Source organism: Scleropages formosus, chromosome 10, assembly GCF_900964775.1.
Source record: "Scleropages formosus chromosome 10, fSclFor1.1, whole genome shotgun sequence".
Lineage (NCBI taxonomy): Eukaryota > Metazoa > Chordata > Actinopteri > Osteoglossiformes > Osteoglossidae > Scleropages > Scleropages formosus.
Window position 1 is genome coordinate 20,749,102 of NC_041815.1, and position 17,314 is coordinate 20,766,415.

General features: G+C 43.8%; 1 protein-coding gene across 2 annotated transcripts; it reads left to right on the top strand.

Annotated features, from left to right (window-relative positions):
• Window positions 1-85: 85 nt before the first annotated feature.
• On the top strand, window positions 86-14,729 carry relb (v-rel avian reticuloendotheliosis viral oncogene homolog B). Of its 2 annotated transcripts, XM_018748861.2 has the most exons (11): window positions 86-719; window positions 2,331-2,342; window positions 2,751-2,926; window positions 5,266-5,571; window positions 6,398-6,558; window positions 6,707-6,798; window positions 10,003-10,134; window positions 10,770-10,874; window positions 11,199-11,414; window positions 12,406-12,480; window positions 13,028-14,728. In XM_018748861.2, the coding sequence occupies exons 1-11, from the start codon at window positions 671-673 to the stop codon at window positions 13,585-13,587; spliced, it is 1,884 nt and encodes a 627-aa protein (XP_018604377.1). In that variant the 5' UTR covers window positions 86-670; the 3' UTR covers window positions 13,588-14,728. The 2 variants fall into 2 exon arrangements, with proteins under 2 accessions (XP_018604377.1, XP_018604378.1); XM_018748862.2 differs by lacking the exons at window positions 86-719; window positions 2,331-2,342; window positions 2,751-2,926 and adding an exon at window positions 4,031-4,103 and having other exon boundaries at window positions 13,028-14,729.
• The last annotated feature ends 2,585 nt before the right edge of the window (window positions 14,730-17,314 follow it).

Sequence of the window (17,314 nt, forward strand, 5' to 3'; positions counted from 1 at the left end):
GGCTGCTCACTCGTCTCAGAAAATAATCTACGTTTATTAGCTTTACGTTGGTCTACGTTGTCATGGTAACCGGATTTTGGGATTTCCCGAAAGATGACGTGAGGGGATTTCCACGCGGCTCTTACATATCGTTCACAGGGAAAGAGGGCAGTTTCGTGCACCGAGCACCTAAAATGGTCATTTCAAGTGCATGCACATGAACATAGAACCGTTACTTCGTTACAACTGCATGTAGTTTGGCCACGTTTTCGGATTTAAGACAATTTAAGATAATTTACTAACTGAGGGCCGGGACGTCGAGAGCGGCGGCGCCTCCTCACTCGGTTGGTTTGGTTTCCCCGCAACAAAACTGCTGAACGACAAATGTGTGTTGAAACGCACGGCGAAGGGAGATGTAGGTGGATGGTGAAGAAACCGGGGACACGTCTCTTTTTCGGCACATATCAGACTGTATTGTCATTAGGAGTTTACCGAAGCAGAGAGAGAGAGCAAGAATCATGAAAGAGGCGACGTACATCGACAACTTGGCAGAGTAACCGTCTAGTCTTTCTCTCTCCGCGTTGATCCGCCATCTCGAGATTCCACAAGCAAGGAAAACTACGTGAAGAAATTATCATTAAATAAAGTCCAAGACCATATCGAGAGGGGACTGACGAAGTGTTTATGGACAATGCGCGATATGACCACCACCAGGAGCGACACGTCGGAGACCTACCCAGGTGGGTTTTTGCGGTGGATCAAAAGCGCGTCCACGCGGGACAGTTACTTTAAAATCTTGTAATGGTCGGGACTGTGGTATTACCAGTGAGTAGCACTTCCATATGGCATATACTAAACATACTTTTCAAAATGGCAGTGCGGTGGTGTAAACACTCACTGTCGCGACATTTCGTTAGTGACAACAATAATAAGAATAATATGATGTGTGTCGCATATGATTTTGTCAGCCTCCGAATTTACTGACGATGTTGTAAACTGGTTGAATCATCAACGTTATGCGTGTAGCTGATTATACCGTCGATATCGTGTTCCACTAAGTGTGTAGTTGTACCGAACATCGCGATACATTGCATTGATATGAAAACTGATGGATATTAATAGCGATGAGTTCAAGACCCCCTAGCCTAGGGCCTAGGCATTTTGGAGCTGCTACGTCAAAAGCTGCAGAGACTGCGCGCGCGCCGTGAGGTCGGACAGCCGCGTGCAGGTCCCTCACTTTTGCGCTCGCTCGCGGTGCGACGTACGTACGTACCCGTATGGAAGGCATGACGCGTTTATGGCGGCCGCTGGTTGTGATCAGTAGTTCAAAGCTTGCGCAGGTTACTTTTACAACTTTAACGTAGCGCGATATAAGGATTCTTGTCTATGTAATAATCATCTGTGTAGTGTGTAATAATCATGAGGCTAGTTTAACAACAATGACTCACAGCGCGGGGCACAAAACACACACACACACACACACACACACACACACAGACAGACAGAGAGTTTTAATCGTATAATTGAGCAAAGAAGTCAGGACATGATTTGAATAGTGGTCAGAACTGTGATCTCGTACTCGAGTTAGAATCCCACTCCTGACTGTATCTGCACTGCAGTACAATTGAATTGATCAAGATTTACTCCGAGTTGATACAGTTAAAACCTTCGTAGTGAACATTAGGCTTGGAAAAAGCTAAGTAAAGGTTAATAATAACGAAAACGTGTGTCCCCTCCCCCTCCGGCCTTACGCCCTGTGTTGCCGGGTAGGCTCCGGTTCCCCCGCGACCCCATATGGGACAAGCGGTTCTGAAAATGTGTGTGTGTGTGTGTGTGTGTGTGTTTGGCACAGCGTGTAAATGGGGTATTGTACTAATCACGCGAAATTTGCGTGGGTATCGGGTGGAAAATTGGTGGATCCACCACTTGACCCCCCCCAGTGTCCACAGAAAAATCCACGTGGATTTCATGATTTGTACCCACCGGGAAATGTATTGGACTGTTAATGTAAGCAGAAGTGCTAAGACTTTTAGCACGTCCTGGCAGACACATGATTCATTGTTCAGCATGCGGGGTGTTTGTTGTTTACTATGGTAGGCGGGTCCACGTGTTGCAGTGAAGCGCGATGCTTTCTGCTTGTGGACACATTGGAGGTCCACACAAGCAGCTGAGACGTGTCAGTGTGTGTCACTCTCTGTCACTCTCTGAGTTAGAACAGCTCTGCTAAACAGTCCTTCTGAACGGAAGCATCTGTGGTTCTTCCATTCTGTTTGGTTCATCACATCTGCTCTAATTAACTCTTTTTTTTTTTTTTTTTTTTTTTTTCCCTTGCTTTCTCTCCGTTTTTCTAGGAGTAGAATTGGGTGAGTATACTTTATATTCCTAATCATTGTCAATCAAAGGTCAATGTGATTTTTAGTGTTACTCTTGGCATGTACATTTTTTTCATGTCATTGTACATTTTCATATAATAATAATAATAATAATAATAATTTCATTTGTGTCACTCATTCATCTGTGTCACTGCGTGAGAAGAGCATGCCATAAAAATGAATTGAATTGAATTCTCTAATTGATGCCAAAAGCCAGATTTTTAAGTGAGCACAAAAATGGAAACCAGTGTTTATTTCTAATGGAGATTTTAATTCTAACACAAGGCCATTTCATTTATTCAATTAATTATCATCTTGTATCTTATTAATCATGCAGTATTCATAGCTGCATTGGCATTTTTTTCCCCTAATAGTTTTATTAATTTATTGTTATTTTAGAGATTATTGAAGAGTTTTTGAAAGAGATGAGCGATACGAGGGTCCAGACACCTGCTCCAGTGTCTCTGCCAGGGCCTCCGCCTCCTCCCCAGAACTCAGACATCCCCCATCTCAGTGCCATGGCAACAGCAAGGGAAGTCCAAGCAGTGCTCGTGTCCAGAGGCGCATGCCCTCAGGTGAGTCTGCTTTTCAACCCACGGTAATCCTTAAAAGCAGCACCGGTGGGTGGCCGAAGGAAGGTGAGGGTAAGGGGTTGCCTCTGGCACATCAGCCTAAGGGATCATGTGTTGTGTTCCAAGTTTCATCTCTGAGGCCTGTCCTATGTGTTTTTCGGCCAGCAATCAGGTTTCCATTTGTTTGTCGTTGAATCATAAACAAGAACAATCATTAACGATAATTTAGAATTTAAGCCACACATCTTGTTAGTTAGTAACCACTGCACTGAGGATCTTTTCAGAACTCAAAGCACAGTAAACATTTACAGGTAATGCAGCGGGTCTAATATAACCAGTGCTCCGGATCATTGGGCATTAACAATGGCGTGCAATATTTCATCTTAAACTTCACAGATTTTAATGAATAAGTGAAATGACTAAGCTTGCTTTCGTTTTACAACCATGTGCTGTAGACTTGTTGAAGAGCAGACGCTTCTGTAGTTTCTATTGGGTAAGGAGAGAGGAGGAGGGAAAAGCTTTTGGTGACGGTTTGTAATCTGACTCTTACTTTGAGGCCATTTCTCAACGGCTCTCTGTAGCTGACACGGGCCGCCATGACCGAAATGCATTGCAGGGTTCGGGGCCACGCCCCCCTTTCTCAACTCACCCTAATTGGTTGGGTTTCTCGGAAGTCAGCCAGTTTATTGCCTTTAGCAGCACTCCTCCTGGCTGCTTCAGCCAGTCTTTGTTCAGATTATTTCTGCTGGTCCTTGGGCATGCTCTACATGAGTACACACACACACACACACGCGCGCACACAGAAACTTGCGTCTGCTCACCACATGCACAAACACAGACACACACTCCAGCCACAAGGCCTCATACGCCCCGTTGCTTCACACGTAGACTCAACGCATACAGAGGCAGTGCTGAGTGCTGTTTACCATTACGATAACCACGCGGCGGTACATGTTTTAGAGAGCCTGGAGTTTTTTTTTTTTTGTTTTGTTAAAGAACTAGTACTGCAGTTCAGCTTGAAACACTGCAGAGAAATAACAACATTCTTTTGTTAGACATCAGGAAGCTTCTTCTTTTTCTCTTCTGCTTTTTTTTTTTTTTTTTTAAATGTTTTTGAAAATACACCTTCCGGTTGTTCGGGCTTTTTTTTGATGGCCGCTGCTGGTTCGTAAGCAAGGAGGTATGTGGTCAGTCCCGGATGTTGCTCGTGTGTATGCTTGTGCGTGTCCATTTGCACGGGGTGGTGGTGTGTCTGTTTTGTTTAGTTAGTCTGAAATGGTATTAAATGGTTTTGTAGTATGGCATCTTCTCGTAGGGGCATTGCGATCCAGAAGCAAGTAACAGACAAAGACAGGCAGCGGAAGCATGGTAGGGTTCAAAGATGACTGCAGGAAGGAAGCCTTCAAGGCAGTGTGTCAGACTGAAGCCATTAGTATTAAGGTTATATCAGGACATGGACAGTGATGAGTGTCTAGGCAACTCACCCAGTCAAGACAGTTGGACAATCTAAAACATTTGTCATCAGTTCTTTAAGAAGAAGAGAAAGAGGTCAGTTTTTAACATTTGTCAGTGTTCAGAAGCCCACATTGCATTTAATGTTGGGGTTGTGCTTTCAACAAGAGAAGTTTATTCTTTTACAAAGTTGTGTGAGTGTAGAAAATGATGTCGGTGATATGTTTGCTTTTTCAGTGTTGTATTTTTTCAACGGGTTGGCAGCAATATTTTAAATGTAATATTTTAATGCTGTAGTGAATCATCAGAGGGAAATTTTTCTTTGTGTGAAGAAAAAATGAGTATGTCAGACTAACGTAAAAAACTGGTTGTTTTGTTCTTTTGGAAGACTAAGAAATAATAGGGTGGTAAGTAGCAAGTATTTAAGGACATGCATTTCTAACATGAAGGTTGCTTGTTCAAGCTGCACTCCCCTTGTTGCTGTTGTACTCTTAAACAAAGTGCTTACATTGAGTTAACCCAGTAAAAATACACAGCTGTGTAAATGGATCAAAATCTGGATGCTACTTTGGATAGAAGTGTTAGTTAAATAACAAATTAATAGTAATAACAGTGTGAGTGTATTGAATGTTTTCTGTACACTTACTGAGAACCTGTTGAGTTAAAATGTAGTTTCAGTTTTTATTATCATTATTTTATTTCTTAGTTATTTATTTCAGTAGCAGTTTAGCTGGCTGGATGTTTCACTGGGATTACATTGGGTTAGAACTAAGGGTAATTCAGCAGGGGACTTGATGAGAGCCAAGAGTTTACAAAGTCGTGCACATAACCGGTTTGCTGTTTGTTGACCCATCCTCGAGTCTCACCTCTGTGCCTCTTCCTCTCTGCAGCCGTCCAGTCCATTCTCTCAGTTGAAGTCCTGCACCTCACCCATGGCCTCACCCATGTCCAGCCAAGGCGGCTCATCCAGGAGCGGGCGCTCGAGGGGGGTGGTGGCAGGCCGGTCAGGACCCATCCTGCGTCAGCACAGGGAAATTGAACCCCTTGAGATGTTCCTCGATGCACCCAAATGCGTGATTGTGGAGCAGCCCAAGGAGCGCGGCATGAGATTCCGTTACGAGTGCGAGGGCCGCTCAGCTGGGAGCATCCTGGGGGCCTCCAGCACAGAGGCCAACAAGACCCTTCCTACGGTGGAGGTGTGTACACAAAGACTTCGTTAGCCAGTGGAGAGTGCCGCTTCTTACCTGTACTGTCCCTTTGGTGGAGCAGTAGTGCTCATAATTATTTTTGATAGTGTAGAAAGAGCAAGCAAAGGATGCTTGATCTGAAATATTGCCAAGAATGTTGATTATGCAGACTCTCTATACTTGATGGATATGATGTGTTCTATACATGGTTAATATGAATAATACATTTATCATTTTACCATTTACACATATTTTTAAGCTGGAGGAGGAATTCAAATTAGAAACACAGAGGACAAGGTGACAGTATTTTACTGATAACGATTTGACACAGGTTTCCATTCCAAAACCTGGTCCGGATTATTTATTCACGGGGTGAGGGGTAATCTGGAATGTACCGTCAATCCCAAGACAATTGGGGCTTCCCCCCTGTGGTTTGTGCAGCATCTAAAAGCATTGCTTTCTTTTGTGAAAGAAGCGCACAAGGAAAACGTGTGTAGCTGAAATAGAAAGTCCCCCTAGGAGTGGCCCACGCCATTGCTGCAGGCTGGGGATTACCTCCTCATGGTACCACCCTCTTTTAATAATGACTGATGAACCCTCTTAAAAAGGCTGCAGCGTAGCTCTTCCTTGGACCAACATACTCATTTGAAAGCACATCAGATTTTTGTGTCGTATTGGATGTGGTGGCACTGCATCAGTGCCGAAAGCAAATCGTTATTGTTATTATTAAGTATGTGTAACACGATTGGTCTTAACTGCAGGTAGACGTTCGAGGAGTGAATGAATAATGTAAAATAACGGCCTCTCTATCTCTTGCGTTTTTGTAACCCATCAGATCCAGGGCAATTTAAAGCACATAAAGAAGGTGAAGATCACTGTGTCCCTGGTGACTAAAGACATCCCACACCGACCACACCCCCACAGCCTTGTGGGTAAAGACTGTGCTGATGGTATCTGCGTTATATTCCTCAACCCCCGGACGCACCAGAGGCACAGGTAAAACCCGGTTCATCCTTGTCTTTATATTTTAATCCCCACAGTCATTTTCTTATTGCCTAACCTTGATTTTTCAGACCACCCCCATGCCTGTGTATTAGAAAGATGGGTCAAGTTTGAATTCTTTTGTTTGCATCATATATTCCAGCTTCACCAACCTTGGGATTCAGTGTGTAAGGCGAAAAGAGCTGGATTCTGCCTTGGAGAAGAGAAGGAAGCAGAAGATAGATCCTTTTAACAGTGAGTTGAGCTCCCCCCACACACACACATCTGAGCTATAAAGATACCTACATGTGGACATGTTTTGTGTGCCTTGTGTAGAATGTCATATTACAGATTCCTCAGACACACACAGCAGAAAGAACCTATTGCTCTTACGTCCCTCAATGATCATCTCCTTCTTGTTTGCTCTCTGAGGTTTCAGTTTATAAAATGTTTTGCCTTTGTCTTATCAGTGGAAGTGCTGCTGTCCATTTGCATCACTTATTGCAAAATCGGAACCAGCTTAGCTGTTCGCTTTTAACACATAACCCCCGGAGAAAATCTTTTCTGTTTAGGTCTAACCCATCACCCCTTCTTTTTTGCCTTTTTAATTCAACATTTCAAAATGTAAAAAAAAAAAAAAAAAAAAAAATTTCCCCTCCCACTACATTTACTAGAGTTTCAGTGCTGTACGCTATAGCCAGTCACGATACAAAATTAAACTAGATTGCAAGCTTCTGTTTCAAACACGCTTTTCATCTCAATGAATATGTCTGTTCAGAGTTTCCGTATAGTTATAATTGAAAACGCAGCATTTTAATAAGCATATGGCGACTGTGGATTGAGCTTCATGCCAGATTTTACATTTTCCTCGTAGGGTTTAACCAGCCTGAAAACACTGAAAAAGCTGGTAATGCTGCTGTGTCCAAATGTTAGCTAACATCGTTATTGTGCCCCCTGACCTACAATTGTTTCATAGTGTTGTGCGATGACAACACAAACACAGCGGTGAAAGACATTTCTTTATGGACTAATCCTGGTAAAACCACAGCAGGGAACCCACAGAGGACAGTGAAGTATTCATGCTAGCTGCTTTAGCACAAAGCCTTCCATTTTGTATGCGTACTTGCAATAACCATTACTACCCACAGATTTCAGTCCTGAGCATTTCATTTCCAGGGACTGGAATTTATGATTAGCAGGGGGTGTAAGTCATGCATCGTATTTCCCTTAGCTGCTATCAGGCCTCCAACTTTATTTACAAACATAATTGTGAGAAAGCGGGTGTGGTGGCGCAGGGGGTTGGCCCGGGTCCTGCTCTCCAGTGGGTCTGGGGTTCAAGCCTTGCTTGGGGTGCCCTGCGACAGACTGGCATCCCATCCTGGGTGTGTCCCCTCCCCCTCCAGCCTTGCGCCCTGTGTTGTCGGGTTAGGCTCTGGCTCCCCGCGACCCCGTATTGGACGAGCAGTTCAGACTCCGTGTGTGTGTGTGTGTGTATGTGTATGTGTAATTGTGAGACTGGTTTTCATTGATCTCAGAATTCATTGTGTGGGTGGATCAAAGTTTTGGACGCTCGTAAGTTTTCTGAATGCCATACAGAAAACGGGCAGTGTAAATCTACTCAGTGCTTTGGGATGCATTTATTTAGTAAGCAAGTTACTGTGGAACAAGGGGGGGTGCAGGGGGGCGCAGGTGGCACAGTGGCGCAGCAGGTTTGGCTGGGTCCTGCTCTATGGTGGGTCTGGGGTTTGAGTCCCGCTTGGGGTGCCTTGTGACGGACTGGCATCCCATCCTGGGTGCGTCTCCTCCCCCTCCAGCTTTGCGCCCTGTGTTGCCGGGTTAGGCTCCGGTTTGCCTTGACCCTGCTCAGGACAGGGGCAACCCATCTGCTAGTACAAAGTGAGCAGTATCACTGATGTGAATAATTTGATGAATCAGAGCTAATTCTGTTTCTTTAAGCATGGAAACGTATTTGTCATATCTACACTCTGCACTGTGTTCACATAAAATGTCACTTACCACGAACATATGTGGGGTTACAGCTGGCTGACATAAACTGACTCATTGCACTTGAACAATTTTTGGTTCTGATGTTTCTGATAACTGTCATGTGATTAGCTAATTTCTGCCACTGTTTATTTAGATTTTATTTTATGTTGAATAGGGGGCACGGTGGCACAGTGGGCTGGGCCAGGTCCTGCTCTCCGGTGGGTCTGAGGTTCGAGTCCTGCTTGCGACAGACTGGCATCCCGTCCTGGGTGTGTCTCCTCCCCCTCCAGCCTTACGCCCTGTGTTGCCGGGTTAGGCTCCAGCTCCCTGCGACCCTGTATGGGACAAGCGGTTCAGACGATGTGTATGTGTATTTTATGTTGAGCTCTCAGCTTTCGTTATGGCCATTGGCATGGTGATAGCAGGTGGCCGCAGCGGTCTGCGCAAATGTTTCTCATCTGGCCTCCACAGTGGTAGTGGGCAGTCTTTGTCAGCTGCTCCCAGGGCTTTAATCGTCATTTTGGGATTTTACAAAGACCAACTCACTCATACAGTGTTTCTCTGACGTAAATGGGCACATCTGTGGGTTCATCATGCATGAGAGGCCAAGTCTATACAGTCTGGTCTGTATGGAGCAGAGGTGTGAATAGAATGCAACAGTGCCTTTGTCTTTGTACCGTTTCTAAGTGAGAAGCTTAAATGATTACAGTTCTGCTAAATTTGGATAAGCTCTTTGTTCAGTAGCTCACCATGTCTTGTAGGTCTCCTAAACAGAACCACATAAAAGATGTGTGTATGTATATATATTTATGGTGTAAATGTTCATGCACCGTGACTTTATGATCATGCCCAGATAAGCCTTTACACAGCTGCTACTCCTGTATTGTATATAAATGTTTTTGTACCTTTTAAAAATTAAAAAAAAAAAAAAAAAAACGTAGAAATGTGATCAGGAATACTCTATCCTATGTTTTGTGCACCTACTCTAGCGATGAACATCGTAGCATAAAGTAGAAAGAAACTAGGTTTATGTAACAATCACATGTCTGCAACTATGTTTCTCTTTCTCCTAATCTAATGTACAAATTGTGTTTTTCTCTGAGATGTACGTTGCTTTGGAGCAAAGCGTCTGCTCAATGAATAAATGTAAATTTAAATGTGTATGTATATACAGATGGAGGCTACTTTATTGGACGTGAGGTACTCTTGGTTATTTTCTTGGGTCATTCTTATCCGTAGGTATTGATGTAGACCTATTTCTGAACATCAAGGGTAATGGAGGAAAAAATTGATGGAACAGGCAATGGCAAACGTATATTAGTCAAGAAGCAAAGAAATGAAGTTTGTATCATTCTACTAAAACAGATTATTGTGCAGTTGTGCTGCCAAGTCATACGCATAAAAACTGCAGATATCCCCTGTATTAATGGTCACGGTTTTTGTGTGGTTTTGTCTCAATCTGTGTCATCCTAGCTGACCACTCGAAGAGTATCGAGGACATCGACATGAATGTGGTGCGGCTGTGCTTCCAGTGTCAGCTGGAGAGGGAGGATGGCGAGAAGATCTTCCTGAATCCGGTGGTGTCCAACCCCATCTTTGACAAGAGTAAGACCCTGCTCTGTCCACCTGTACGAGCTCTCTCATAAAACAGTTATCGGAGCACCTGGAGGTGGTTGCCCTGATACCACAGCAGTGCTGTGAGAAGCGTTGCTTGTTAGCTCACTGTGCAACTCTCTTGGGTCACGTTCAAATACACCACCTGTTCTGAGATGCTACAGTGAGCCTGGCCTGCATTAGTCACAGGGTTTCTTCCAGCACAGAGAAACAAGCACTATGGACATCTTCACTGACGTCTTTTGTTTTGGATTAAATGTAGCTTTGAGCAACATCACAGTTAAACAGATGTATCCTACCTCTTTTATTTTCTTTTTCAACAGTCTTTTTTAATAACAAATCACACCACAGGGCTGTTGAATGCCCATTCACACCATAGGCAGATGTCAGGTTGTGTGCTGAGTGTAGTTTTTACTCACTGTTCAATCTTCCCTGAACTGATTATGTCATCTTAGCAGGTAACTAAAATAACACATCTCAGCATGTACCCATATCACAGAATGTGCTCTTCAACTCAAACAAAAGGAAATGGAACAGTAAGGCAGGTGCCCGTTGTATGTGCTATCCCACCCCATGGGCTTAGAGACAGCTGCTCATTGTTCATGTACCTGTTCTTTCAATGACAGAGGCAACCACCACATCAGAGCTGAAGATCAACCGCCTAAACCTGGATCATGGGCCCTGCACTGGCAAGACGGAGATCTACCTCCTGTGTGACAAGGTGCAGAAAGGTGAGTGGGCCTCGGAGACATTTACCGTTGAGGTACAGAGATGCTTATTCGCCAAAATAACAATTGCTGAATACGAGAGCTGAAGAACCCGTTTACATTTAGCATAGTAGATGAATACTTGGCTGTGTTCAGTCCCAGGAGGCTCACGACTCTCTACTTGTGGCACTGAACGTAATATTAATTTCTTCAGTAAGAAACTGGAAGATTAAATGAATAAAAAAATGTAAAAGACTAGAATGGTGCAGTATGTATATGCTTTAATTTAAATAGGTGGATGGCTGTTGCCTGTGCTAACAGACAGCCAAATTTATGTACTTTTGGCAGATGACATTGAGATCATCTTTAGCCGGGGCAGCTGGGAGGCAAAGGCGGAGTTTGCGCAGACCGACGTGCATCGCCAGATCGCCATCGTTTTCAAGTCTCCCCCCTACCAGGAGCAGGACATCACGGAGAAAGTTGAAGTCAATGTTTTCCTGCGCCGCATCTCTGACCACATGGACAGCGAACCTGTCAAGTTCACTTACGTCCCACACAACCCAGGTGAGGAAGTCCCGCCTCTGCATGCTTCCATCAAGGCAACCCCTTCTGGTCTATCTCGCAGTGTGTGTGGGTTGTAGGAAAGGAAAACATGTATGTGTGTCTTTTAAATGGGACTTTTTAGCCACACGAGTTCTAATTTTAAATGCTTTACTTCCTTTATTTCATTCCAGACATAAATAATTCACTAACAAAATATCCATGGCATATCACAAGCAACTCCTGTAAGAGATTGAACAAGGTCTTGCTTTTTTCAAGTGACCTCTAGGTGTACTGTAAATCAGCCAGATCGATACACTGACTGGGCACATTTCATAATTTCATGAAGAGTTTGCCAGAGTTTTTCTCAGTTTTCTTGAAATAAAAGTACATTAAATGTTACTTTAGTACATAACAAACTGAATAAAATCCCCTAGTGAGTCATACCCTGTGTTGTAAGATTCAACTGTACCATCAGTTGAAAAACGGCTTTTCCTGAACTGAAGTCCCTGTATATTAATAAATCTTGTTTGATTTTGGTTAAGTCTTGTCTGTGCAAAACCGAAAGGTTTCACAAAGGAAACGACACTGTTATTCCCAAGAACATTTGACCACCATCCTCACTGTGAAAAAGTTTCTTTTATGAATCGTAATACTGTCTTGAGCTTTTCATTATGCTCTGCCTAACATACCAAATGGTAGTTTATGAGATGATGAAGATCACAGATGACTGGAGGTTCTCAGCAAGGCTTGAATCATAAACTTCTCTGCATCAGACATGTAAATGAATATAACAGTCATAAGATACCATTAAATATGTTGCTCAAATTCAAAATGTACATTGGAAAATAGATTGCAAACTGTTGAAATGCTGTAATATAAAGTTATTTTTGTTTATTTTCAGTTTAATGAATTTGTAATCCTTTACATATACTGTATGTGCCAGTGATTATAACTTATTTGTCAGTACAATGAATACCAAAGGTGGTGATAGTGAAATTTTCTCTGCCTGCAGATCCATATGAAGTGAACCGCAAACGAAAGATCAAAACTGACTTGCAGTTTAAAGAGAGGTGCAGTGTGACAGCCGGTAAGTTCATTTAGCTGATGTCAAAATGCTTTTTTACAGTTTAGAGATCAGGACTTATGTACCAGCACATATACAGCAATTACTGCAGAAGTGAAACCCCTTTAGTAATGGTGGCTTTTTTTTGCTGGTCTCTCACTCACTCACACTCACACACACACACACACACACACACACACACACACACACACACACACTGTCTGAAATTGCTTGTCCCGAGCGGGGTCGCTGCGAGCTGGAGTCTAACCCGGCAACACAGGGCGTAAGGCTGGAGGGGGAGGGGACACACCCAGGACGGGATGCCAGTCTGTCACAGGGCACCCCAAGCGGGACTCGAACCCCAGACCCGCCAGAGAGCGGGGCCCAGCCCAGCCTGCCATGTCATTTTTTGTACAATAATAATGTTATCATTTATTGACTTATTTATCAAGTTATTATTTTGAATAGATGTTTAATATTTGTTCAGCAGATACTATTATATGGTACAATCATCCATACTTTTGAAAGAATGATTCATTTTTTTTCTACTCTAATTTTACTCTCTCTGCAGTTCAACACCCTGTTGAAGGGCCCACATCTCACCAGTTCGACCCGTTCTCCTACGCCCCACCGGAGCCCGCTTACTCAATGCCAGACCCCCTACAGGAGGGGCTTCTGTCTCGGCCATCCCAGCCTCTGGAGGAAATCCATTACTCTAACTCCGTGGACTTTAAGCAGGAGGATAATATTTTCTCCAGCTTTGAAATTAACTCTGAGGATTTACAGCTGCTCTGTAGAACACTTACGCAGAGTATCGATGACTCTGCATTTTCCACCTTATCTATGACTGCTTGTCTAGACCCTCAGGTGCCACAGGACTACACTTTCTCTCAGACTGACCTGGACCACACAACCAACCTCAGCTTGACAAACATGGACCAGAACTTCAACATATCCCTGGACAACCGTCTGGATCTGGAGTTCTACAACGACGTGCAGTTCAATCAGCACTTCAATCAGCTGAGCAATGGGAACCACGTGCCACCGCTGGAGGCCCTACCGCAGGACCCCACTGGCCCTACCTCCCAGGGTTTGTCCCTGGTGAAGACTGAAAGCCATGTAGACCCATGAAGACTGACAAGAGGATGCTGTTAAGGTGTGACTCAAGATGGTCATTGAAGATTATCATGTTTAGAGACCTAACCGTTGTCATTCCACTTACATTTAATGCAATTTGGAAAACCTGCAAGGGTTGGCGAGTGATCGGTAGCTCTTGAAGTCCACTACACTATGTACTGTTGGCCCTCTCCGATCACAGAGGGCAAAGTTGAAGTGAGACTGTCCAAGGCTTTGGGACTTTTTTGCCCTTTTTGTATAATGTAATGCTTATCAGGTTCAGTTCTGCACTGCCTTCACATGTTTTCACTGTAGAAACCACAGTTGGAATGTAGATGGTGGTGTGTTATGGCAATCCTGCGGGACCAGGTGTTAGTAAGTGTCACCATAAAATTGACTTGAGGATAGTGACAATCATGCTGAGCTGCAGTCACCTTGTTGCCAAAGATGGTCGATCACTGTCGGCAGGGGGACCCTTGCTGGGAGCAGACTTGAACCGAAGATCAAAAAGCCATCAAAATCTGTCATTCTCCTCACCCGTTACTCTACAAAAAGGATCCTTTTTTTTACCCTCCGAATTCTAAAGATGAAAAAAAGTTCTCTTTCATGGGATTTGTACATGAGAAGGAATTTAAAATATTGTACCTACTGACTGAACGGTGATGTGAAATTCCAAAACCTTTTCATTGGGAGTCCTGTTTAAAAGTGCTGTTTTGTTTTCTGGCATATTTCAACTCTTCACTCTTTCACTATCCATTTTTATTAGAAATTGTAGCGAAACAAGATATTAGGTTAACTGAAGCTGATTGAACAGGATTAAGTATTTAATTCTTGAGTCATTGTGATTACAGTTGGCTTCATTATTAGCTTGGAATATTTTACAGATGTCATACAGTAGTTAAAGAAAGCATATGTAATAACATTACATGCGGTTGTCAGTTCCCACAAATGGCTTGATCTTGTATTTCACAGTGCAAAGAATATGAGCCATGTTGTCAGAGAAGCTACAGCAACTAGGCACTGTAGTTCATCCACTGTATGTAAAACTCTTTGTAAATGTTGTTAATATGTGATGTTTTAGTGTGTTTGCATTATATGATTTATGACTTGGCTGTTCTGTCATACTTAGCTTCCTTGTCACTGTTGATAGTTTCTTGTTGTGAATGTTATGTCAGTTTTCATTAAAGTGAATAAAACAATGCTATGCTTTTTATCACATGTCCTTTCTTACCATGTACTGTTAATCTCAACTTGTCATAATTATCTTTGCAGGTTCACACCACTGCATAAGTTTTGATATTTACCCTTTTTTTGGTTCTTTGAGGATATAAGGAGGTCAAATCAAATGTCATGCTCCAAATGCTGAGAGATACTTGAATATGATAAGCCTCACAACCAAAATATTTGATATTGGCTATCCTGCCATGGGAATTACATTGAAAGTAATACCTTAAACAATACATTTTTTTGGGTATGGCTAAATGTGGTGGGGCTGCAGCTTCTAGCAAGACTAAACCATGGTGCACCAGCATAATCCATCTGCTCTTATTAACCACTTTTGCCAAACATTGTGTATAGAGGTAAGCCCCAGGAAGCACACTGAGTCAATAAGGAAGGGCATACCTTTGACCCAATGCCAACCCACCACTGGGTATGTACACGCACAGCCACACAGCCACACACCCATCCAAATAGCATACGGTACGCTTTCCGAAAAGTGCTGTGTCTGGATTTGAACTCGGTGCTGGGTCTGTCAGATGACTGACATTTTCTGAGCTGCTGTTCCCTCTGCAGTTGCCAGAATAAATACCAGTAAATGGAATAAAAGCTTTCTTTTAGCTCTCTAGATAGGTCCTTGCCTGCAGAGAGGAAGCTGTCTAATTCAGAAGGAATGAGGAGACTGAGAAGTGGGTCACATCTCTTGCCTGTGATTCTTCTCCAACACTGCTGGTGAACCCTGGTAGGCAACCAGGACAAGTACCGGCCCATTCCGAGACAGAGAGCCCAAAGTGAGGCATGAAATATAATTATCCGAGCTTACATTTCCCTTGTCCTTTTATCATGTGCTGAACACAGCTTCACAAAATACTTTATTTACCCCAAGTAGATTTTTAACACATTTCTCAACAGTTCACATACAGAAGGCCTGAACTTATGACCGAGGATTTGTTATAATTAAAGTGTAGCCTCTTTTCACACAAACGCGACGACAACTCTGTTTGTACGACTAGCGCGCAGCCTAATCCATACTGACCGTATAGCTACTTTTTCCCCAGTGATTCATGTTTTGATTTCATTAAGGAGTCAGAGTCACTGGAATGTAACCACGAGAACAGCTACCCAAGGAGAGGCTCCTGCTGTCTAATGGCTTCGTGCTGGAGCCTCACAACTTTATACTCCCTTCTATTTTTAGCTCATTGCTAACCAGAGCGCCACCCACATGCATACCAAACTCCAAACGGAGCTACTCGCAACAACATGCCGCCGCTTCAGCCGTTTCCCACATAGCCGGCCCAGCACCCTCTTGTCAAACAACAGCGCCTTTATTGTTGAGTTCAGCCAGAAGGTCGCTGTTAGCTCCTCTAGATGTTTCTTAGACAAAAAATGAGATAGTAAAACACCAAATTGTATTTAGTCAAATAAAACAGAGTATGCCATATGACTGGATTCAGAACTGCAGTTGCTTCAGTGTTGTGTGGCAGTTCACGTGCTGTTACTTTGCTACTGCCCCGTTCTGACTGAGAGTGAATCCCATCTGACGAAATTGTGAGTACATTTCTGTGAGGTCTTCACCACCAGAACCCGCAAAGAACACACTCACAACTGCAACTGTTAAAGTGCTGCTCTTTGTCAGCAGCTCACCAGAGTAGGAATTTAATCCTCATCTGGCTTTTTTTAAGGGGGGTGCAGCAGGTTTGGTTGGGGCCTGCTTTCTGGCAGGTCTGGGGTTTGAGTCCTGCTCAAGGTGCCTTGCGGTGGACTGGCATCCCGACCAGAGCCCTGCGTCCTGTGTTGCCGGGTTAGGCTCTGGTTTGCCTCGTGGCGAGTGGTTTCAGACTCTCTGTGTGTCAGTTCTTTAGGTTGTACAAGCACATGCACATGCACATTATAAAGACCACACACACACACACACACACACACACACACACACACACACACACACACACACACACACACACACACACACACTTTCAGAACAGCCTGTCCCATACAGGGTCACGGGGAACCAGAGCCTACCCGGTAACACAGGGCATAAGGCCAGAGGGGGAGGGGACACACCCAGGACGGGACGCCAATCCGTCGCAAGGTACCCCAAGCGGGACTCGAACCCCAGAAACACTGGAGAGCAGGACTGTGGTCCAACCCACTGCTCCACTACGCCCCCCACCCATAAATTATTATTCTTGACAAATTAAGAATGAACTAAGAATGCCGCGGAATAGAACTTCAATGATTTTTGTGCATTTTAGAGGGTCTGGAGAGTATTATAAGGAAATGATGCCACTAATAGTGTAATGGACTGGTGCCCTGTGATTCCAGGATAGGCTCCGCACTGGTGCGTCCCTGCTGAGGACAAGCAGTTAATGAAAACTGATGGATGGCTGCCACTAATACATACTGTTATAATAATCACTTTGTGGTCAGTAAACTCTCAAAAAATGACCCCAATACCAAATACGGGAGAGCAAGATCGCTCACTGTTGCCTCAGTGCTCCAGGGATGTGAGTTTGGTGTTGTCCTG

Coding starts and splice junctions, on each gene's coding strand:
- relb (XM_018748861.2), top strand. CDS start 671: ATGCGCGATATGACCACCACCAGGAGCGACACGTCGGAGACCTACCCA. Junction 2,927..5,265: donor CCAGAGGCGCATGCCCTCAG/GTGAGTCTGCTT, acceptor TCCTCTCTGCAG/CCGTCCAGTCCATTCTCTCA. Junction 10,875..11,198: donor GTGTGACAAGGTGCAGAAAG/GTGAGTGGGCCT, acceptor TACTTTTGGCAG/ATGACATTGAGATCATCTTT.